General features: G+C 41.9%; 2 protein-coding genes across 7 annotated transcripts in view; one reads left to right on the top strand and one right to left on the bottom strand.

The window, feature by feature from the left end:
* The window catches only part of NTN1 (netrin 1), a 610189-nt gene that overhangs the window by 364845 nt on the left and 219580 nt on the right, over nucleotides 1-25764 (top strand). The window lies entirely within an intron of this gene.
* The window catches only part of LOC146809962 (uncharacterized), a 483309-nt gene that overhangs the window by 253256 nt on the left and 204289 nt on the right, over nucleotides 1-25764 (bottom strand). Inside the window, exon 3 of the mRNA XM_085616829.1 lies at nucleotides 10060-10235. Within this exon, the coding sequence (XP_085472955.1) occupies nucleotides 10060-10235 (176 nt within the window). The remainder of the gene's footprint in view (nucleotides 1-10059; nucleotides 10236-25764) is intronic.

Genomic DNA, 25764 nt, shown 5'->3' with positions numbered 1-25764 from the left:
CGATACTGGTCAGACTGGTAGACTATGACCCGAGTGTCTGTGCGCGGGGCCCAAAGCCTGTGTGAAGCGCAGTGTGCGAGACAAGTGTTGCATTCCAAGCGAAGGAAGGGAATATGGCGCCGTGAGCTGTGCTGTATCCCCATTGTTACGGTATATGGGCATCTGGTGTCGGAGAGGTCTCCGGAGGCAGGCATTCGCCGTTGTGCTTACAGCCTGCCCTCACCACCACTATCAAGACTACGTGGACACGCTCAACTGTGGCTGTCAGCCTACAAAATAGAAAAGAAAGTGTGATGGTACCTGGGAAGATCATTGCTACACAGATGTAGGCACAGACCACATTCTGGAAGCTCAGGAAGGTTTTGCGGCGCTCCCTTCGGCACATCACATTGCTACATGGCGATATCTTCAATCCTCATTCCCCACAACTACGCTAAGGCGTGTATGCCTTGCATGTAGCGCCCTGAGCCGCACAATGCCTGTTTACAGCACTACAGTGAGACTGCTTTTACTATATTTGACAATCAAGCGCATCGGGCTTTGAGGCTCAGCAATACAGTGACCGCCTACAGTATAAGTACTGCAACGCTTCATCTCTAACATGGGCATAACGGATAAACACCAACCCAAACTATCCTTTGATGCACGCCACACGCCCAGGTCGACCTCAGCGCATTCGGACGCGGAGCTAGACGTGGACCGCGCCAAAGATTCAAGCATGGAAGCGGCGTTGCACGCAATTCAACAAAGTTTGCAAGCCATCAACAGCAATATTGACAACTACCCATCAAAGTTGAGATGTTACTATTGTTGTTACAATGGGTATGTCTTTGTCATAATTGGGATGCTAAAGTGGGTGGGGGATAATGGGATTGTTTGTTTTCTCAGGTACAGATGATGTATGTAACATGCTGTTCGCAACACTGAAATACAATACACGATGGAGCACAAGTTATCATCACACGAGACACGATTTAAGTAGGAGCAGAAGCATAGTACGGTTACAAGTCCGATATTACCCCTGCGGGTATGAGTACTAAAAAGGATAGATTGCAGATTCGTCTGTTGACATGGAACATCCGGTGACTTAATAATCCACGGAAAATAAGACAGGTCTTTGCATACTTAGACAGGCACCACATTGAAATAGCCCTGTTGCAGGAAACTCATTTGGCAAAAACTGCGCAGTGCACAGTGGGAAGTAAATGGGCAGACACTGTGTTGACATCAACTTATTCATCATATTCTAGAGGCGTTATGATTCTTATAAAAAAAGGGACACAATTTAACGTAGACCAAACAATCTCCGATGAAAACGGCAGATTTATTATAGTGACGAGCTACTTGCGGGGTACCAGGGTAGGACTGGTAAACACCTATGGTCTGAACATAGATGATCCCGACTTCTTTAGAACTATATGGGGTAAGCTGAGGGACCTGCCGTCTATGGAAATACTGTGAGGAGGCGACTTTAACCTCTCCCTTAATGACACACTAAATAGATCAGGTATGAAATGAAATTAATTAAATGAAAAAGATACTTGTATAGCGCATTGCTACCCGGGAGCATCCCAGCGCTGGGTGAGACTAGAGACCAGAAGCAGATAGACTTAGGGAAACAGTAGTGTTTTTGACTGCATTCGAAATGCCAGATGGTTAGATTCCCTGCGGGGATAAGTAGCAGTGCGTTCCAAGGTTTGGCCGCATTATAATAAAAAAGTCACCTGTATAACGAAAGAACCCCACAAACGGGCCGTGAAGATTGTGCAGGATAGCATGGCCGAATGTGGAATGGTGGACGTATGGTGATTTCACAATCCACACACACTGGAGGGCACACATACCTCAGCGATTCATAATAGTTGGTCGCGCATAGACTACTGGTTGGCAACTGAAATGGCTAGTACATGGGTGCGTAAAATATTACACCTTACGAAAACATTATCTGATCATTAACCGGTACTGCTGTCCCTAGACCTACCACATTACACACCTCCCTTATATGGTGCTTTAATGCTAGGGCCCTGCTCGATCCGATCTACAACTCCACGATACGTGGGGAAGAAAATGCTGTCTCCCTGCATTTGGCGTGGAGATGTACTAGGATTGACAAATATTGGGAGGAATAACGTCAACGTTGGGCCACATGCTGGAAACACATATAAAATGTTCGATGTCAGTTTGTCTCCTGTGCATTGTACAACAATTGCGATCTAGCAAGTGTAAATTGTGTGCCATAGCACTATTACTAGCAAAAAGACGTCTCTCCATACATTGGGACAGCAAGCGCTCCCCTAGCAAAAAACAATGGCTGATAGATATGGTATACTGTAAAGACACCTTACACACATATGAGGAAGAACTCCCAAGGGCATCCAGACCTAAAGAATACTGGACACCTCTAACGGACTATTTAAGTTCTAATCCATACCTGCTCGCTAATGCCACGATGTAAGTGTGTTTGCTCTGAATGTAAGACGTTATGTAATGTATTTCAATACATATTTCAATATCTGTATGCCAACTGCACTACCAAGAACTGTGCTGTAATTACCTGAGACGTTTGTACTATGCAAAGTGTGTGTTTTGTAGAATACAATAAAATCAATAAAAAAACATTTTTTAAATAACATAAAGGGCTCTTTCTGTGCCAAGAGCTAGCTTACTGCCAAAGTTTGAGTAATTCCGTTGAGCGGTTCAGTCTGTAGTCGTGTCTAAAATCTCTATGGGAATTAACATGGCAAACGCTCTATTTTTACCCCCACTTGATGGATCACCCCCAACACTTTCAATGCACAACTAGAATCAGGAGGACACTTTTTGGGGGAAAATTTCGTAAAGCTTTGTCAAACAGCGCTAAAGTTACAAGCAAGTCAAAAAATGATTTTCCTATGTCCTAAATATAACTACCTACTGGCGACCGCCAGTAGGTATATAGTTTGATATATTTATAGGTAGTTATAGTTAGGACCTAGTTTCCATAGAAAAGTCGAAGTTTTCAAAACTCATTTGCAAGTCACTTCAGCTGATGTATTGAAAATTTTGGGGTAATCCGCCAAGTGGGAGATGAGAAAAAGAGGGGGACCCAAAACGTGTTTTCCTCATGCAATTTCCATAGGGAGTTTAGAGGCAACTACAACCCTAACTGCTGAACAGAATTACACCAAACTTGGCAGAAAGCTAGATCTTGGTCCGGAAAGAGTGCTATTTGTAATTGGGTATAAATCTGTTGAGTAGTTTTGGAGTTATCAAATGTAAAAGATTTTTGTATACCTAGAAATGCCGATCCGCCGCGGATCCTTTGTAAATCCGGGTGGATTTGCACATTCACGCGTCAACTGCAATGCCGTGATTGGCTGGCCACAACCCGAGAGGAAAGTTGCGACTGCCATTTTGTGCATCGGGACACGGATCCCAGGTGGGGAATTTGTTTTTTTTAATTATAGAAGAGGTCAGGGTAGAGGCACCCTGAGCCTATGGGATTGATAGAGAGACCTGTGAGGGATCCCTCATGGGCAAGATATTGTCCCCCAAAATATTTTGGGGTCGTGTGTGGAACCACAAATCAACCTGGATCCTCACAGTGTATGTGTTTTTTAAAAAAACACATACACCCACTCACAGACCCACACACCTACTCACACACTCACTCACACATCCATTTACATATCCACACAACCACTCACATACCCATTCACACACCCATATAGCCACTCACACATAGCCACTTACAGACCCACATAACCACTCACAAACACACTCACAGACCCACACAGCCACTCACACAACCACTTACTCACCCATACATTCACTCACACACCCAATCACAGACTCACAAATCCACTTATACACCCACTCACAGACCCCCCGCCACTCACACACTCAGTTACACACCCACACAACCACTCATATACCCAATCACACACCCATACAGCCAATCACACACCCATACAGCCACTCACACACCCATTCACAGACCCTTACAGCCACTCACACACCCATTCACAGACCCACACAGCCACTCACACAAAAACTTACACACCCAACTCACAGATGCACAAAACCACTCACAAACCCATAAAACCTTTCACAGACCTATAAAGCCAGTCATACACCCACACAGCAGCTCCCACACCCACCTAGACACCCATATAGCCACTCACACACCCACACAATCACTCACACAGCTACTCATACACCCACGCACAGGCAGTGATAGACTTATAAAAATTGCAATAGCATATGTTTGTATTAAATGTATTGTTTTAGTATTGAATGTGTGAAATATAACTGGCAGACTCCTTATTTGTCTGAGGATTCGCGAAAGACTTGGTGCATTGCCTTCATAGAAAGACTACATAAGTTACCTTAATGTTACAATTTTTGGTTTAAAAATATATAAGAATGAATGTGTGAATAGAATGTATTTATAAACTTGTGAAAGTGTGTATTAGTATTGGTCAAATTGTAGTAAAATTTATATTTAAAAAACTGTGAAATTCACTGAAGAACTAAAGATTACAGGGATGTTATAGTTAGGAAATAGCATCAAAAAAACATAGTAATTCACACAAAAAACAAAGGTTATAGGGACATTTTAGCTAGGAAAGAGAATTGAAAAAACATTAGAAATTCACTTAAAAAATAAAGGTTACACAGACTTTATAGTTAGATTCAGATTTTTACACACACAAAACCATAGAAATTCAGCAGTTAAGGTGATAATTATCTCAAGTAACTAAAACTCATGCCCTAAGGTAACTATAATTTGCGCGCTCACCATGCACTGTCAATTACCCCACATAATACATCAGTCATAACATCTTCTATGCCATCATTGATAATATCACTGCAATATTTGAAATGAAATTATTGCTGAAAAAACTGTGCTTGGCGGGGTGATTTGGAGTAAATATGTTCAGTATTTTTCGAAAAAATAAGTGTAAAATGTACAGATATATTGATAGGACAGCTGAAATTCAAAAATTCAAGCCTTCTGTTTGGATGAGGAGTCTTTTTTGGAGCAAGCACTCTGATTAGCTGGTCCGAACATGAAGAAAAATGTTGCAGCCACCTTTACAGGACTTGTGGACTTGGTCTCCTGTCCTGAAAATGTTTAAAAAATATATGAAAGGGGAAGTTTAGGGTTACCTGACCCCATAGGTCATGTGAGGTGTCCCACTGCATGAAAAAAACATTTTTGGATGTAGTGGTCATGTGGAAATACCGTGTGTCCACCTTTAAAAACGTTTTAAAAAAGGGCAGGGTGCACTTTTTCATTAAAATTCCCCCCCCCCCGAGTGAGCCAAGGCCCATGGGGTTGGCAAATCTCTTTATTATTATAGCGAAAGGGGTGGAGTTTGCACCAGACCTCCTTCCAAAGTCAATTTATATATTATATTGGGAAGGGGGATGGACATCAGCCCCCCTCCTTGGGCCATGTATTGGCCCGGGAACCCCCCCTCCAGGGGCCCAATGTAAGTTCAGTGTCCCAGGTACCCCATCCCCTGGGACACTGAGTGGCACAGACCTGTACCCTGTCCCCAAGAGCTGAATAGGGAACTCTAAATTTCTCCCACAACAGTGGGAGAAGAAAGAAAAGTTGATTCTGTCAGGAAGATGCACATCGAATTATAGCCTGCTGCCATGACGGCATCCAAGGATGGCTTTTGTCTGGGAAGCTAGTAGGGCTGCATCCCCCCCCCCCAGACCTCAACAGTAGCCTGAGTTCTGGGTGCCCTAGTTGAAACTGGGGCATCAACAAATAAAAACCTAATTTAGAAAAAAAAGTGTACCTGGCTCTCGCACCAGCACCCAAGGATATTTGTTGGCTGGGGAACTGGCGGAGCCACAGGGCCCTTCCATCGATGCCCCCAACAATACAATCCATGAGTTGTGGGAGCAACCAGGACATCCACAAAATACAAAAAAATACCAAAACAAAAATGTGTCTTGCAAGGCCAATCTGAAATAGAGGGGAGCAGCTTAGCCACTCACAAAATATCCATTGTTCTAGAGAGGAACGGCCCATAATGCCCTGCTAGAACTTTGTATGCATTTGTTCTTCCTGGTGGTGCTCCAGGGAGGAGCAGGGGAACTACCAATGGATTATATATGTGTTGTGTGGGGTTGCAAGGAACACAACAGCCCTCCCATGAATGTTTGGAAAAATCATGCTGTAGGTCTCCTGAGTCACTGAATTCATGGCCCCAGGAGAGCTTTCCATGATTTTAAAGCACTGTGAGATGGAGCTGCATGCTTTTCAGCTGGAGTGCCGGCATTCCTTATGATGGGTTCTAGGAGTGCATTATGTGGGCAAAAGAGTATTAAAGAAAGACTCGAACACTTGTTTATGATTGTTTTGATTAAGAGTGATTTGTTTAAAATATTTTTGTGACAAATAATATTAATGATCATTGCAATGTGTGTATTAATAATGAATGCATTGGATTATGGGTAATAATGGTTTCCATTGTAAATTATGACATGTGGCTGATTTATTCATGTAGGGACCTTTTTGACAAAGCCAATAGGTCTGCTTTTATTTTCAAATGATATCCCCTAAAAATTGATATGTTGCATTGATTTATATAGGAGTGGTGTTGTGATTATGAGTTTTTTGATAGATGGGGGTGTTGTGATTATGGGGTTCTTGACCCTCTAACGAAAAAACGTGATAGAGCATCTACAGTGAACATGTTATGAATGATGATGCAATATGTGAGGTCATAAGCAGTGCATGGCAGGGGTGAGTTATAGGTAGCTCACTGAACTTTAACTGTTACATATCAGTGGTTTTATGGTTTAAAACATAACACTATGACTCACATTGTCACCAAACTATAACATCCCTTTAAACGTAACTTTTTTTCAGTGAATTACTATGTTTTTTAATGTAACTTTATGCCTGACTATAGCATTATTTTAACCTATGTTTTTTCAGTGAATACATAACAGTGGCAGTCAGAGTTTCCACAACTAATAACTTTGGCGACTTTTGACGAATCTGCATGAAACTTTCCAAAAAAAGTTCATCCACCTTGGCTCCTTCATGGAAAGTTTCATGCAAATCCATCAAACAGGAACCAGAAAATAGGGGCTCCCAAAAGTGCAATTTCCCATGTTAATTCCCATAGGAAATCCTGCTGTCGGTACAGAAAATATGGCTTCACTGAATTATACTAAATTTGGCAAAAATGTAGAACTCTACTCAGGAAGCGTGCTTTTTGTGATTGTATGTAAATTTGTTCAGCCATTTTTGAGAAATTGGCCATTAAAGAGATGCACCTGTTGGGCATGAATGGGTTAAAAAGTTAGGTATAACTGGACCATTGGTGTCCAAATATACTCTGATTAGCCAGTTTAAAAGGGACTAGTCAACCATGATTGGCTGGCCACAAAATAAACAACATGTTGTGGCATCCATATCAGGAGTCGGCCATGGTCCCTGCTTCTTGAAAATGAATTAAAAAAAATATAAGGGAGCAGGGTAAGCACATCCTGAACCCCAGGTTATATGGGGGGGGGGTCTTAGAGGGTCCCCCCTTGATTGGCTTCCCACAACATGTTGTGGCAGCCATTATAAGACTAGGGGACACAGTCTTCCTCGAAAAGCAGTAAATGCCAGGTTTTTATGGGTGGACAAAATGAGCACATATTAAGGGTAATTACAGATTTTAATCACAATATAAATCATTTGTTGGTGCTGTTGTTCTCAATTTAGGTATTCTGGTGAGTTCTCAGGTGATTTTACCCCGAGAAAAATGCTGATCCTCTGTTGGAATTTGACGAACCATGTTTGAGAGATAACTGTTTTTCTCATGATTTTCTCATAAATGTTATGGAAGGTGCTCCAGAAGCTAAAATGTGAGCACATTTTGTATCTTCCTCAGTCATGTGAGAATAAAGTCTGATATTTTGAGTAAAACATGTATGTCCAACAGCTGCAGCAGTCTGTCAGTTCTAATGAAAAGCTAGAAAGCTAACATTCTGCATTTAAATATCAAGTGTGGCACGTTTTAACACTATTTTGATCGACTCAAATCTGTAAAACTAAAACATTTCCTTCAGAATGAACACAAATGAAGAGATTCTTTTTTTCAAAGAATTTATGGTCAGTGCTCTAGAAAGTTAAAATGAGGACACATTTTCGGTAAATTCTGAAATATCTTTCTTATCAATCCCAAAAAAGGCTGGTATGCAGAGTGAAACAGGTACTTCCCAACTGGTTTTCTTCCTCAGCTTCACCACAGAGTTCTAATGAGCAACTAAAGCGCTAACATTCTGCATTGTAATGTTAGTGAATTTTGTTAGCAGATTGCAGGGTGTTTGTTCACCACCTTCATAGCAGACCAGTAAGTTTTCTCATGCTTATGAATATAGAAATAATACTGTAGAGTACATTATCATACTCATTATTTTATTTTATTTCCCTTTGTAAAGTGTTTTTATAGTCTCTTGTATGCACTATATAAAAACGTAAAATAAATGAATACAACTCTTATTCCAAATATATTTTGATAGCTTTAAAAAACACATGTTTGTCCAAAGGCATCAAATATCAGGCATAAGTAATGTGATCTACTGGAGCATCCTTCCATCTAAGAAACCCTGGATATTTATGCCTTTGCGCTTTTGTATTAAAACAACATCTGCAGCAAACAAATCAGAACACATTTAAATATGTTTCTAGCATGCCTTGACTTAATCGTGGAGAGCAAAATTCACTCTTTGTAAACGAAGTGCCTTTACTTAAAGATGCAGGGATATAACCTTTCAGATGTATGGCCAAAATAAAAGACTGCAGACCTTTTATTGCCGAAGTGCAAATGTACACTAGATATATTTTTCATTGAACAATCAGAGAGGAGAGACGTTGAGATCTTGCAGAGGGTTCCTTGTTTAAATGGACAATAAAATCCTTAATTGTTGGTATTAACATTGTTATATTACAGTTTAGGGTTTCCGCTCCAAAACATTAGTTCTTGCAGCAAAAGCAGGACGACATTGCTAATAAGCTGGTGAGAAAGCTTGGTGAATCGGTGGACTAATGCATCCCCTGTAGAGATCGGAGGTTACAGGCTTGAACCCTAGCAGGAAAAGTCAGCCTTTAAGCTTTCTAAGGTAGATAAAATGAGTACCATTGAGTTGTGTAAGACAAAATCTTTTAATTGATCAAAGAAACCTGTTGGGTGTGAGCATGTGTATACAGTTATACAAATGTAGTTCCTTTCTACTTGTTTAGCGCATGCCTACAATTTCTATGTGCTTGTAGGACAGTGGACATTTTTGGGATAACTTTCCTCTTGAGGCTCACTCCACTGCTGGCCCATGTACATTCACCACAACACACTGTGTGTGACTTCCACTGCTACCAGGCTTCTTTCGGAGCCTCCTCCTGCTTATGTGTCTCGTGGAACTCAAGTCACAACGCCATTGTGCACCTAAGTTCAACCTACACATGACATGAAATAATGTACCTATTAAAATGTGCACAAGTGAATTAATTTAGACATATTTGATACTACACTAGTATAATCAAATTGTACCTTTGAATAAATCTGTGGCAGGGCTAGGGAGTGGGCATTCTAGTGCAGAGAGACTAGGGAATCCCATGATAACACACAGACGTGAATTTGTAGGTATTCATAAACCTTTCCATTGTCAAGTCGTACCACAGATAGGATGGGAGTTTACTGCTGTCATATGCAGGGCTAACTCTATGTATGGAACAAATGTGGAGGAAATACCCGAAAATGGGTGCAAGTACAGGGGAAGGCTATTTTCCAGGCAGAATTTTTTTTCCCCATAGAAAAAAAAAATAAACATGAGCAAATGCAACTTTGGTAATCATTTACACCTGCATGATTGTAACTTATGTGGACATTACTCATGTGTGACTGCTTATGCATATGAGTACTTTTGAAATGCTCATATCTCACCATTTTCCAAGAATGCAACTGCAATCCTTTAAGAATATGAATAATTCATAAATCTACACTCAAACGTAGGCTTAAACATATGGGCATACACAGATTTATACATTATTTTGTGACTCACCCCCATGGGGTCTGAGTTTCCCAGTGTCCTGTCTCCGCAGTGACCTTCCGTGTCTCGTTCTTCTTGTCCGGGTCTCTCCAGGGTCCTCCTGTGTCTTCCCAGAATCACTTTCTCTCCAGTGTCTTCTGGGACCCGTATCTCTCGATTTTCTTTTTTTTTTACGTGCCGTCCACACCCTATTAGAGCGTCAGTGAATTGCGGGTCATCAATGCTACAAATACATTTAAAAAAATCACATTTGCAGGGCAGGAACGAGATATTCACAAGCATTAACTGAAAATAACGAGACGGTATTGAACAAATAGGGACTAATTACATACTTTAAAGAAAGGGAAAATTGTTATGTTTTGATGACTATTCAAGAGCAGTATGGGTTTAATTTAATAATGCTTTTTCATGTTATTGAGTTGAACATCAGAATGTATTAGGTGATTTTTTTGTCAGCTCAATTGTATTCCCTTAGCTTACTGGCAGGATATTAGAGAATTGTGGCGCGTTTACAAAAAATTAAGTGCAGCTGGGGCACAGCAGGAAAAGAGCAACATAGACGCAATATCATCTTCCATAAAATGACATGTAGACCCTCCAGTAGGAAACCCTGTTGACCCACCTGGCCTGCATTGCCACTGTGAGCTGGAGATTCCTGTCAATGTTCTGCAGCATATTAGAAAGTAAAGGCCCCAATGAGGGTTGTGTTCTTTACCTCATACACATTATCACAGCTTGTGCAGTATACAACCTATAAAGCTGCCGTTGAAGCATTTTGGCCATAGGGTGATTGTAGAGAGCCTTTATCAGGATGGGTGTGGTGACGTTACTGACATTAGTCTCACCTGACCCCTGTTAGTGGACATACAAAGCTTTGCATTAATAAGATCTACATAAAGTTTTGTATCTTTAGTGACGACCAGTAAACGGATAGGCTGACACACCTATTTATGGTGAGAAGATTGATATATTTAAAATGGTTAACAGAGTCCTAGCCAGATGCCCCAGTTATATTGGCATCAGTGGAATTAGGCCCCCACTTTCCCCACTAGCATGAGGTCAATGACTCCAATCCCTTCAAGGCGGAGGAGTTGGAAGTGACAAGGATGTCTAATCTGTTCTAATTGTGGGGCTGGATTCTCTTGAAACAGTATGATCAAGGAGGTGCACAGTAGTCTAAAGGGCTGCTGGGAGCTATGGAAATTAAGTGTGCAGTGTAGGGTGAAAGGCCTTGGGAATCTAGAGGCACCAAAGGCATCAGCCGATAGGCATTACAATCTTAAAACAGACAGGTCCCCTCGCCTCTTCCAGCAACCAAACAGTAAAATACTAAACATGCATCAGAATGGCCAACAAATGGGAATCAAACCACCATTAAAATTCCTCATAATATACATTTTCTTCATACATATTCATTAAGGATATTCTATATACACGGTTGGATTTTGATGTGGGTGGGTCAACAATGTCAGCCATAGAAGTTAGTTTTCCTTCGTGAGAGAAGGTTTTCTGTTTAATAATAATTGTAAGAGGAAGTATACAATTTGAGAGAAATGTGTCCAAAGTACAATTGCCAATGTATACGTATACATATCTTGATATAAACATTATACACTATTCCCTTATAATGGAGTGGATACTGAAAAAAACAAAATAGGCACTAAGCCATGTTCTCCCAACCTAAACCTAACAAGATATTCTCTTCACAAATGTTCCCATAGTGCTTATCTGAGCACAGCGTTTGAAATATAGTGCAAAGCAAATTTGCAGTATTCTTTAAGGTGCCTATATTAGGGATTTTGTCAATAATGAAAAAACACCTTTACGGCCAGTACACCTTCCGTCTAAGGCAGTGGGAAACAGGCGTCCCTTGCCAAATCCTTTGTGCACAAGCCTAACGCAGCAGGAACATCTTATCGCACCATCGGTCAAGCACATCCAGACATGGATGCTAAAATCATGTTGATTTTACTTACCAAGGCCAAATGTGATTATCACGTATAGAAGAGCAGCAACCAGGGATATTTGGGAATACCCTGACCATTTCATACCGTTCTCTGCAGATGTTCACATTCCAGCTGTTCCAACTTCACCATTCAGTATCCAATTGATAGCAGGCAAGAAAGTGTGCTGTGATACCTCGGGCATTCACAGAGCCTTCCTCAGCTCTTCAGTTTTAGAAGCCTAGAGATGTTTGCTGTTGTTTTGAGAAGTTACAGTATGTTATCAGTATTTGCACAGCACATTTCTACAATTTGTATAGTTTCTTTGCACTCTCAGAGTCTGGGATTTGATTGTGTTACACCGCCTGACACAACTCACCTGAGAGCAGCTTTGGGTCTGCATAAGTGGGGACTTGGTACTCTGCTTCCATATGATTCTCATCTGCTTCACCCAGGACCAGAGGAGCTGCCACAGTAGCCTTGCTCCTGGTGACCGCTGCTCTGAGCGAGGTCCTTAGTTTGTACTTACAGTTCAGTGTACTTAGTACAATGGTAACTAGGATCAGAGACACCAGATGGATAAAGAACAGGATATCAAATCTTTAATCTCACTTCTTGTGCTTGCTATACAAGAACAACCCCATTTCCATGTGAAGATTGATGAGGTTAGGGTTATATTTATTCCTAACCAGGACAGTCGTCTTCCCACTTTGTGCTGCTACAGCGTCCATATTTAAGATAGTGTTCAACCACTTTCCTGTGAAGTCATTTCCTGTTGCACTCTTATATAAGGGAGTCGGGATTGCAGAAGGATGTGTTTCACTGCTTTCAATTCCCCTATTTTTCATTGTGTTTATCAACCCACCTTAGAAACTGTTTACCTCTGATTTTGCTCCGTTTTTCTGCAGCTGTTTTTCATTATTGGTATTTTCACTCTGGACTTTTATGCAGCTGGATCTTTGTCTGCTCTGTCACAGGGCCATTCAGATGTCTTGCTTCCAAACTCTGTAAAGTTCTTCATCTTCTATCAAGACTATCCATATTGCTAACCAGTTTTTTTCTGTCTTTTGAGGCTTTTTCTTCTTTAACTGGTGTCTTGCTTTGCATCTCTGTAAAGCTCTTCATCTTCTATCAAGACTATTGATATTGCCAACGAGTTTTTAATTCAGCCCTATGTGGCTTTTTCTCTTTACTGGGACCATCTTGAGGAGACAAGTGACACTTTTCACATGTATCTTAAGTGCAGGGCGGCACCATGCCTACTTGTACCCTTTCTTCAGGCAATCAGGAAGGAAACAAGAGAGATCTTCACTGCACCTCGTCCTTGGAAGGTTCTCTGCAGACAAGGTGGCTTGTAGACATCATGTTTGGTATTGATCTTCCTGGGGTTGTAGACTCAAATATAACTGAATAAAGACTTGTTTAATAATTTTTTATATTGAACAACAGAAGAAAAGCTCTTCTCAAGGGTCTGAGTAGTGAATTATGTGTACAGCATGGTGAGTGCCAGATGTTTAAATATAAATTATATTAATGCTTCCATCGCCACCAAGAAACCCATGTTCCATGCAAGCCAGAATCCAGCACGTAGGCCCAGTACATATTTGAGAGTGTTAATAAACAAAAAATAGAATATTTTTTACAAGAGATGAACGGTAAGAAGTAAATTGAAATGAGGCCCATTAAGTCTTTGTATCCGTAGGCTGAGGGTGTAAGTAACTCAGCAGTGTTTTACAACATCTGCATCAATATTTGGGAAATATAATGGGCGACTTGCAGGAAACAAAACTTCAAAAACAGCTCCCGTTAGCAAACACTATAGAACAATATTTAGGATCAGAGCGAAAGTAGACGAATTATATAATTTGGAAAAAAAATGATACGCGATTTGGGGAGCTGCCAAAGAAATAGGGTTTGAATCACCTACAACATATACAAAATGTAGATTTTCACACTTAAACTCTACCAGTTATACTTCATTTGGCAATGTCAATTTCGAAACTCTAATCGATTTGCATAATACCGCACATAACGACTAATAAAATCTCATGTAGACACTAAGGATCAGATTCACAAATAGCTGCACAAATGTATGAATGCACATAGTGTAGCTATATCCCTACGATTTACTAAGATGTCCAACTTTTAAAGGAGTCACAAAAATTCCCTAAGTATGATCGAAAATCTGTGCAATTCCCACATTTCCATCTGTACACCTACTGCGGTACAGTTTGTTTGCAATGATTAATCACAGGCAAACAATCTGTAGGAGTTAAGTGTGGATAAAATGTGCATCTACACATAACATTTTATTGCATTTCTGCATATGATAAATATTTAATATGGAGGAATCCCTATTGACTACCCCTACTCAGGGGGTACTGGGGAATGTTTCCACCCATTTTCTTTCTAATTGCCACCTATTATTGTTAGGGCAGATTTATGAGTGGAAATGGGGTATTCAAATTCAGTAGAAATATTAGTGAATACCCACAAAGTTACAACATTGTGGGGGTTCCTAACATTCTTAAAATACCCCACCTTTCTCTTTTTCTTGGAACAATTACGTTCGCTCCCATAAGCCTTCACTACAACTTGGGAAATGTGCCACATTTGCAGATTTCCCCAACAGTAATTAAAATTTGTCATCAGACATTTACACACATCATTTGTTCCATTAATCAGTTTTTGAATTTCATCTGCAAATTCACCTTTTTATGCACCTAAGTGACATGGGTGCACAAAAGTGAATAAAACTTTAAAAATGTCAATTTATGTATTCATCCTCAATAGCTCTATTTTTTGGTAAAGCAAAAATTACGAGTTTATCTTTTTTCAAAGAATAAATGGCTTGGGGACAGATGCACGAAGCATACTTAGCATTTATTCTCACTGAAACCCCGAGGTTTCACTGCAATTGGGTTATTACTAGGTGAATCATTCATCCCGAGTCCAATTCACAGTTTCACCCAGAATGATTTCAATATTTTTAACATCTAAAAGCTCGAGGAGAAACAAGACAGCTCTGTGGTCTTTCCGCAGACCTTATGATTCTAATGGGCCCACTAACGTTTATCAACTGGCCCATCGGAATTAACAGGGCACTCATAAGGCGGGTCCACACGTGACTGGTCACTACACAAATGCTGAATGGATTTTTGCACTACGTGGGAACTTAATGTTAATAAAATAATTGTCCACTCTTCACCTTACTGTCCAAGACTGGTGCAAAATGCTTCTTTTCTTCTATTGGTCATGTCCAAATCACAAGTGAGTCTGCCAATCGCTCTTTTCAGTTGTCAAATTCCCTTCTCAGAGGAGCCAGAATTGTACCTATAAGGCTCTATTTCCAACTCTTTCAGGGAACAATGGTAGTGAGTGACTACGAGCCAAGGTGAGGCATTTGTCCTTATTTTTCTTTTATCTATCTTGCCTATGGAGTGATCACGTCAATATAGTCTCTTCTTGCAATAAAGAGTCAGTTTCATACTTTTTTAACTCGCATCCGCTCGTCCTATTTCAGACCAAATTTCTATTGCAGATTCTATGGGGAGCACCTAGGGTCTCAGTCAAGGACTTGTTTGGGATTATGATAAAACTTTTTTCCCACTATGAATGACCCCTTTGAAATGAGCCATGCATGGAGTGTCCGGACTTCAGTTCTGGCTTCATAAACTTGATCACCTGTGGACCGTGTTGCTCCCCACATCGGTGACAGATTCTTATTGTCCCTGGTGTATGGTGTATGAGTGTTCAGTTACTGCTTCTGACCCTTCGCGCCTGATCGCCTTTGCTTTTATGTGTGTATTTGCATCTGAGGGTCTTGGTGCTGGATTGGAGGGCTGGGGAAAGCAGAAAGGAAAAACATGAGTACAGCCAGGTAAAAAAAGCTTTTCGAATTGAGTGGTGGTTTGAAATGCATTGTAGGGGAACAGGGAATAAATTCAAAAATGAAAGAACTAGGACAAATAAAGCCTTCCAATCGAGGTTTATTTGGACTATTTCACTGTGATGAAACTGGAGGGGGCGGGCGGTCTGACTAAAAGGCACACGATGGATAATGCAGAGGACTGTGAAAATAAAGCGCGGCTGAATGGGTAGCTGGCGTGGAGCATATAAGAGATGCGGAACATAGGTAAAACGGGGAGCCATCTTTACCAGACACGCAGCCTGACTTTGGGCCATTTACAGAAGAGACAGCACTGATGCTTTTGCGGTAGTCCAGCCTTCGACATATTAAGGGTGCAGTCTAATAGGAGCAAGGGTAGCACTAGATGCAGACATCCTTTAAGGAAGACACTGGAAGAGACTACATATGAGACTTGAGCGCCCATCTAGAGAGCTGCAATCTCCCCGAGGAATGAGTGAATGAATGAATGTGTCCGTATGTAACGCAGCTGGTGCTCATGTAAAGTGTTCTGATACCTTCAGGTCGAGTTCGCGCTATACGAAACTTTCTTTTTTTAAAACAAAGTTTTAGCAGTCTAGGGGCAGGTGACGACAGGGCCGGCTTCAGCACTAGTGGCGCATAGTGCGACAATTTATTTGGCACCCCTTGCCCTTCTGGCCTCCTTCTCCTTGGATTTCCTCACTCTACAACCCTCTAATAGTGCCCCTCCTCTCCCCATAGCCTCTCTCTCACAAACATTTCATTTGTTTTAAAGCACTGGTTGGGGTCGGCTTTATAAATATTAATAAAAAAGTAGATACTAAAAGACTGGGGGGAAAACATAACGTCCTAGCCTATTCTATGCAATTTGCATGCTGTTCTTTGATTACAGTTCATACGTCTGTGCTATGTTTGGATTGTAGCTAATGAATTGCTAGGAACAAAAGGATCTCTGCCACAAACGCAGTAACCCCCTGAGCTATTCATGTCAAATACAATCTGTGATCTGCAAAGTATAGGCTCTCTCTGTGCTACTTTATGATGCGTCAAACTGCCACTAGACACAACTCACATCTTTTTACAGCAAGAACATTAGTCACCAGAGTTATGTTGTCCTTTTTATTGTTGCCTCAAATCTGCTGGACACACAGGAAACTCTACAGCAGGTGCTTGTAAACCCATAAGTTATTTCTAAGCACAGCACCCCCCAAGGTCAGTGCCAGGGCTGCACCGGGCACATCGCCCTAAAGCTGGACCTGGATGCCAAAGTCATCTGGCCAAAAGGAAGACTGCCAAAGATTGGAACTACTATCTGTAATTAAAATTTCCATTTTATCTGTATAGAGTTTCAGCCACAATTATTCACTGATAAAAGACAACCTTGAAGGACTCATGAGTCATTTAAATAGTTGCTGAGTCTACAAAGAAACTGTGTGTTGTCCTTGAACGGATAGACATTTATCCGATGGAAGGGAATGATAGCAACAAGAGTTTTCAGATAAAGATTGACCAAGTAGAAGGAAATGTAGTGCTCTAAAGACGTCTGCAAGTAGAGGCAGATACTGTCCAAGCATCAACAGTTGTGTGTGTCCAGTTATGAAGGAAACCAACCAACTCAGCACCTTATCCTTGAAACAAGCAGATCATGGGTGGCTTATGAGGATCTTATGGTCAATGGTGTCGAAAGCAGCAGACAAGAGTAAGGGTGCTTAAATGGCCGTTATCTTCTGCTTGACTGCATAATAAGTTCAGTGGGACAGTGGGGACGAAAGCCAGCATTTGCATCATGATCGGTCATCATCATTGATTTCCAAAACAGAGGCAGATCTGGTTCATAACACAGGTTTCAAGAATCTTAGCACCAGCTGAGAAAAGTGTAATAGAATGGTAGACTGACGTTAGGCTAAGGGCAAAGTCAGGCTTTTTTTAGTTAAAACACTAGAATGCCTTCTTTAAATATATTTGGAACTTGGTCAAGGTAGATAGACGATGTAATCCTCTCCAGCAAAGCCGGTGTGAAAAGGTCCTGAAAAAGATGCAGGTAATTAACAGGAATGGGACCAGAGGGAGATCCCAACCTGCATAGTGATATAAGCTGTAAAACAAAGGATAGATCTAAAAGTAGAAGTGATTCCCAAGAGGGCTCGTGTAAATGAGAAATAGCCCTTAAAGAAGGGGTGTCCCATGCATGACTTGTAATGCCTGTTCTGGTAAGAGCAGTTTTCTGATCGAAGTAATCTGCCAGTTTGCTGCAGGAAGATTGCAGGCAAAGAGCTTCATTTTTATGTCTCAGCTAGACGGCACATGAGCTGCCTCTTCGAGACATTTCGTTTACTGTCAATGGGCTTACAGTTTGCCCATTGCTTACCTTTGTTTGGCTTCATTATCACTCTCATGTGACTGCTTCTATGCGGTAATCACGTTATGGCTTGATTTTCTCTTTGTCTACTCAAGCCTCCCATTGAGCATGGCCCATGTACTTGTGTCCTTGCACTGCTTCTCTCGTGGGAGCTACTGTTTTTCTTTAGGTTTGATCAGTTCCTACAAGTGCACGTCACCACGTCATGAGTTTCAGATTTTTTGGGCCTACCAATTTATTTATTTATAACTGTGTTTTTCTCTATTTTCAGACTGTTTTTTGTGCAACCAAAGGCAGCACATGCCTTCATATTTGTCCTCTTTCAGTTTCATTTTTTCTTAATTAACTTCCTTTTAGGTACATGACAGATTCTTTAAACAGTCGTTTGTGAGTGCACTTTTTCCTTTTCTTTTACTGTCGGCCATGTCCTGAGGTTTATCTTTTTTTTCTATATTACCCATTTATTTATTATTAGTATAACTTCCTTAAATGTACATGCCAGATTCTTACTCTACGCCTCTCCACTCTACGTCACTCTACTCTATGCTACTTCACTTTATGCAACGATACTCTCTCCCAGTCTATTCTACACCACTTTATTCCAATCTGCCCCACTCTATTCTACGCCACTCCACTCTACTCTACACCACTCTACTCTGTACCATTCTACTCTACTCTACACCACTCCACAGCATTCTATGTCGCTCTACTCTACTCCACGCCATGGTACTCGCACCACTTTATTTTATACTGCTCTACTTTATACCACGCCACTCTGTCACTCCAATCTACTCTATTCCACTCCACGCCACTCACCTCTATGCTACTCCACTCCACTCTACACCACTCCACAGCACTCTACGCCACTCAACTTCACGCCAGTTTACAAAACTCCACGCCACTCCTCTTCATGGCACTACACTCCACTCCATGCCACTCCATGCCACACCACTCTATGCCACATGCCACTCTACTCTAAGCCACTCCACTCTCAGCCACTATGACACTCCACAGCACTCCATGTCACTCTACTCTGTCACTTCATGTGATGCCACTCTACGCCACTCTATTCTACGCCACTCCCATTTACTCCACTCCACTCCGCTGTACTCTACACCATTCTACTCTGACACTCTATTCTACGCCACTCCACTCTATGACACTCCAGTATATTTTACGCCACTCCACGGTGTTTTGCATCACTCTACTCCATGCCACTCTACTCACTGTCACACTACTCTACACCACTCTATGTCATTCCTCTCTCCACCACTATATTCCACTCTATGCCACTTAAATCTCCTCCACATCACTCCACTCAAGAACACTCGGTTCTACGCCACTCCACTCTATGGCACTCACTCCATGCCATGCTTCTGCACTGTACACCACTCCACTCTGCTCCATGCCACTCCACTCTGTCACTTCACTCTAAGCCACTCTACTCTACGCCACTCCACTCCACTCTACCCCACTCCACTCTCCTCCAGGCCACTCTACTCTATGCCATGCCATTAACTTTTGCCCATGCTGAACATGAGTCATGTTGCTGTTCAATATAGCTAAAAGACATTGGCCAGACCATTAGCTCGCGCATAGGTGAGACTTATTGTCTTTGCCAATGTTTACTTTTGAAAGGCTGACAAAGGAAAGTTAATTAATAATTGTTAAAAGATATTTTTGTTTGTCCCTTGAGTTTGCCATTCTTGATGAAAAATAGCTGGCTTTTGGTGGATTAATGCCATAAGACAGTGGTTTTGTAGGTAGACCTCAGTATTTGTGAGTTTCGAACTCCTAAGCTGAGAGTGTATGTGGGAATTGCTCTTTCCACATTGGCAGCAGTTGCCCTAAGCAGTAAAGAAAGGGATGAATAGCACTTGGATAGTTATGTGACTTGATATTGGTGTAGGGCTCTAGTCCCATCGATATGGCCTAATACCTGACCTGTGGTAACCGCATCCTTCTCAACCATTGCTGTGCACAAGAGTACCTAGCCCTTCTGTCCTAAGTAACTGGCCAGCACCTGCTTTACTCAGGGCATTCTTGAAGATACCAAGAATGGGATCAGAGTTGGCCAAGTCCAGCAGCGTAATGCAACAATTGTATATATGCACAGCCAAGTTAGAGGAGAAAAGAGGAGGAAATAATCCCTTTTCTTGGCTGCATCTTAGCAATGTGTCCCCCAGAACGTTTTGTGAAACCGGGCAATAAAAAGATTTTAAGAAATGTATTTGGTGCTCTTAATGGACTAGTTTGCCAATAGGTGCTCTGATTAAGTCCCCGTTCACACAAGCAGAAAGTCTGCAACAAATATACATTGAGCACTGCTCTTGCCCCAGAGATCCTACTCAACGTCTAGTTTTACCTTGGGCAAGTACAGTGCCTTGACAGGGTAAAGCTGGAGACATTCGCCCCTGAATAGCAATAGTCTATTACTACATTAAAAAGAGTAGTGCATTGAGAGGGTCCTGAGGAACAGCGTCGTCCCAGCCTAGGCCCAGTGGATGGTCTTTTCACTCTTGGCATCTACCTTCAGGGATCAGGTCAAAGAACAGCAACTCTCTCCACACAGGTCACCGTCTAGTGTCAGACCCCGAGAACGTCTGATTCTTACCAACCTGGCTGGATCTGACCCAGTCTCAGCCAGATGCAGGATCTGACCCAGTCTCAGCCAGATGCAGCTCCAAAAAATAAAAAACAACTCTCCGCCAACCCACCCTAGGATGCCAGAGGGACTTCCAAATCTCCACACACCACAGCTTCGGAACGGACACGAAAAAAAACCCCCAAAAAACACATTTGATATTTCCTCTATAAAGCTCTCTCTCAGAGTTCTCTAGACACACCAAAAAATGAAAAAATATGATGTGTTATTTAGGCAAAGGTCTAAAGTGTTAAGATTCTAGGTGCAAAGAATGTGAGAAGTTTGTTTCTTTCCAAGCTCTTAAGGGCCGGTGTAATGACACAATGTTTTCAAACATCCAGAGGCCGGCGCCAGCATGTGACCAACAGGAAACATATGTCCTTTGACAACGCCTCTTGTGATGAAATTCCCAGAAAGATGTGGCAAATGAAAGTAATCCACTGCAGTAACGCACAATCCTGGTAGAGAGGCAAGGAAAACGAAATAATGCCAGACTGCAAGAACATTTGTAGGGAAATGAATGGCTGCCATTTCTTTGGCGAGAGCTACCACAGAGTGTCCCGAATGTCAGGGTTCTCCAGTTCCTCCAGTTTGCACATTTGTTCAAAAAGTGTGTTCCAACAACCTCTGTACATGGGTTGGCAGAAAAGGACTGAGGTACCTGTAAACAGAGGGAGTTCTGGTATGTATAATGGGAGGAGCCATGGGCCAAGCATGGAGGACTCTATGGGGCGAAGATTGATAGGTCTTTGGAACCATCAATCAGTATCTGACTGCACAGATAGTGAGTGAACCCACAACAGTGGATCTCAAAATCTCAAAACCCACGAAGACATAATTAAACTAAGGTACATCCAGGAATCCTTATTGTTGGTGATCCAGGATTGGGCACAAAGAACAATATTTAATTGATAATTGGATGACCCATTAAAAATAGCTACAGAGCTGCAGGAAGTGGCAAAACAGGCTGTAGAACAAATACTATCTTTGTAAGAGCTGGACTTCAAATTGCTGTCCATGCCGTTATTAGCAAAAGAGAGGGAATGAGCCAACCACTCCCTCTACCACTGAAAATCCCAAAGCAGCAAACACATGACCCAACACAATACAAGGTGTGATAGAAAAGATATACTCTCTTTGATCATATCTGGACACCAGGTCACCTTTTTGGGAGGGATTTCATAGAAGAATAAAATGCAGGGCAAGCTGCTGTAATGTATAATTACCCCAGAAAATGCCCAGGTTTTGCTTCAGGACACAAGTACCAAATTAATGACTATTCCCATCTGTTTGCATTAACTAAAGCTAGAAAGTGGGTATAGGCCTGGTGTACAGGTCTGTGTTTATCTTGAATATTAGGTGGCATTATTTGGTAAAGGGCTGCAGATTCTGTTGCCTTATGGGAGGGGTTTGCTTTCTACTTTACACAACATGTATGTTTTATGTGAATCTATCTAGGCAACCAGAGTATTTTGACAGGAAGAGCTGTACGCATCTAAACAAAGGTATATATGATCGCATCTGGGTAGATAAACTTATAAAGCAGGTGGCTTGTTTGCTGGATTCTACCTGAAGAACATGATATGACAATGAAACATATGATATTTGCACATACAGAGGTTTATAGTAATCAGTATGTAGAAGAGACAGGGTGTCGCATGGGGAAGAAGAAGGCTGGGGGTCGCTAACCATTATGGTGTTTTAGTACAAGATGGGGGCTTTCAATGAAGTCTAGAACGCATTGAGTTAAGAGATAGCTCGAAGGTCTGCATGGGGCTAGTTCAAATGGTAGGTAGGGGGTTTTTGAGGTTGAAGAAATGGAACCACGATACAGTGGTGCAAGATTTGGCAGCTAGTGCATTTTATTGGCCCATGATACACTGTCAGTGGGAACATAACAGATACGTGTTGAGAAGAGATAATTAAGAAATGATAGTTTTAAATATTAGGCTGAACAATTTGAAGAGAACCATCTTTTTGGTGAGAGCCAGGTAGCCTGGTGGCAAAAGCGGGAGGCAGGCTACTTCTGTGGGGAGGTCATGGATGTCAATTCATCAAAATGCTAGGGGTAGCAGAAGTGACATCATATGCCATATGACCCCATGTGACATCACAGGAAGTGACATCACCTCAACTTTAACCCTGATGACATCTCTGGAAGTGCAGTCATTTGGCATTTTGTCTGATGAAGCCACCGAAGCTAACATTAAGTAAGTGGATATAAAAAATATTAAAATATTTGGAAATACACAGATACCAATATAATTTGTTTCCCAACTCCCAGAAACGTGTTCCACCCACATACTCTTGATCAGCACAGTTGAAGGATAACTGTTTGCGCTCTGTCTAGATTTGCAGTGACTTATACAGAAATGTAGTATTAATAATCATAACTCAGTCAGTTAATGGATGGCACCTAATTAGTGCCAAACTGCAAAGAGACTGACATTATTTTACAAAGCTCCAGTTGCAGTAGCTGTCACTCACCTCACACCACAAAGTTCTGCATTTTTACACGAAGCTATCTTTATCTTCAGCAGAATTAGGGCTAGAAAACGAAGTGTGAAACCTGGAAGAAGGATACAGCCAACCAAAGCTCTCTTTCTCTCATGTTTCTTTTCTATAGCAGTTTTCAAGTACATTATTTTGTGAATTGTGGGAATACATTTTATTTATGATTTCAGAATTAGCCAGTAAAACTTGCTTTTTACTTTTACAAACTGCTAACTAAAGTGTCTAATCCGTTTCCCTGTTGTATGTTTTTCTTATATGAGGAAACGCTGCAGCCGTGTGTTTCAGATAACTGCAGAAAAAAGACCCTCATTTACATTTTGGCATAAGAGTAGAAAGAAAAGTGCCACTGGTGCAAATAGCAATAACTATTCACACTTTGTGCAACTCCTTAAGGTTTATAATTGAAGACACAGTAAACTTTCATTGGGTTTGGTTTTGTAGACGCTGATAGGAATTCGATTCCTGTCTGATTTGATCCTTGGTTGCACCCGGACGGAGAGAGGGGGGGGGGGGAGGGGGGGGGGGGGGGGTTAGGGATGGGAGGAACGCATTTTTAAACGAGCATTGGCATAGCCAATAGGTCTCGCCTTTGGGACCTTATAAGTGTTTAGCCATGCAACAATTGCTTAACTAAATACTTATAAGGTCCCAAAAGCGAGGCCTATTGGCTATGTCAAGCGACCGTGCGGCCGCGAAAGTGCACTGTAGCTCTAGGCTGGCCTGGTAGCACTTTTTGGAGCCCTCTCAATAAGTCTCGCCAGACCAGCACATGCGCTGGGTCAGGCGAGACCTAAAAAGAGACTTACCTGAAATGGCTAGCCTCCTCCGTCCTCGTCCTCTTCATTCTTCCTGTCTGGGGCAGCAACAGGAAGCACCCTGGCAAACAGGATCTGCTGAGCCAATCACAATGATGCAATGCAGCGTTGTGATTGGTCTGAGCACCGTGGTTCGGCACTCTGAAGGGAACAGGGAGCCTTTGCATATTCCTGACCAGGCTGTGTAATGCTCCTGGTATGAGCATGCAAAATGCGGCTGAACTGTATGGTCGGCCTAAGCGGGCCGGCCAAACAGTTCATGTGCACTTAGGGAGTGCATAGTACTCCTTCACTGCGCTGGCCAGCCCCGCCCCGCCACTGACTGCAATAGGAAAAAAAGAATGATAATAACGAGTTATTATCCTTTTATTTTTCCTTCTGAGCAGTGGGGCGACGCTCCTCCACCTTAGCGGAGGAGCCACCACTGGCCTGGCTGCCGGTAATGCTTAAATTGTTGGACAAGCTGGGGCTGCCACAGTGCACCTTTGAAAACAAATGGTGATTACCCCGTCTGAGAGCTTCCCAGCCACTCATACGGGGAGTTGGCGGATTATTTTCCTTGTTTGTGTGCCACGCTGGCGCTGCCCCTGCTCACTCAATGCCAGGGGTCACAAAGGCAGGCTCTGGGATAGCAGAGGGCAAGCAAGGGACCCCTAAATGACGTCCATGGGGGAGGTGAGGGAAGTTTGTTAACGTTGTTGCAAAAACTTGAACAGTTTCGCAGTAGGGAGAAGGAGCCAGCGTGCTGATTCAGTAAGGCTAAGTCACAGCAGGGTGGTGTGACCCCCAGGAAGGGATGCTGCGGAGAGGGCAGGGGGAATGAGGATGGATGGGAGGCATTCTGGGCACAGGCAGGGGGCAGTTTCTTCTTCAAGCGGTCCTGTGTCAGTCCAAAGACAGCTGATAAGAGACAGTCCATGGCACTGACTGCTTCTTCGGGTTTCTCTGAGTGAGCTTCGCATGTTCTCTCAGATTTCAAAACACATTCAACCTTGATCCGGAAGTACATTTCGTTTTTCAAACAATGCCTCGGCAACATCTCATGCAAAATATTGGTTTATTTTATGTTTGCAGTATTGAGAACACTTGCATTCTATATATCTGCAAACTGGAACAAATCTTTCCAAAGTTATGGAGGATACAGGTGTTGAATGGGTTGCGGGAGCAGAGGGACAGGGTGAAGATCTAATATGAATGCAATACCATTACTGTGTGTTAAAAAGACTGTGCCAGTCATCATTAAACGGGTGCAACATCTGTCTTTGACTTGAAGCCTTGCAATATCCCGTAGGAGGCTCGATGGGCCTTTAATGCCAATTTTGTCACCTCGGTTTTTATTATTATAATTAATAGTATTATTAGTTGTACTACTAGGAACGGAATTAATAAAAGTAATTATTAATTGTATTGTTCATTTGATCATTGTTAATAATAGTTCAGCAATGAGTAGTATTGGTGTATCATTTTTTGTTATTATTGTTACTATTATTATTAGTTCAGGCAGGTCTACCTCTATTGCGCATTCTCCCACTAATGTGTCCTGCTTTTCTCCC

The sequence above is a fragment of the Triturus cristatus genome, chromosome 7, assembly GCF_964204655.1.
Source record: "Triturus cristatus chromosome 7, aTriCri1.1, whole genome shotgun sequence".
NCBI lineage: Eukaryota > Metazoa > Chordata > Amphibia > Caudata > Salamandridae > Triturus > Triturus cristatus.
The sequence above is the reverse complement of the archived record's forward strand: the minus strand, read 5'-3'. Positions and strand labels throughout refer to the sequence as shown.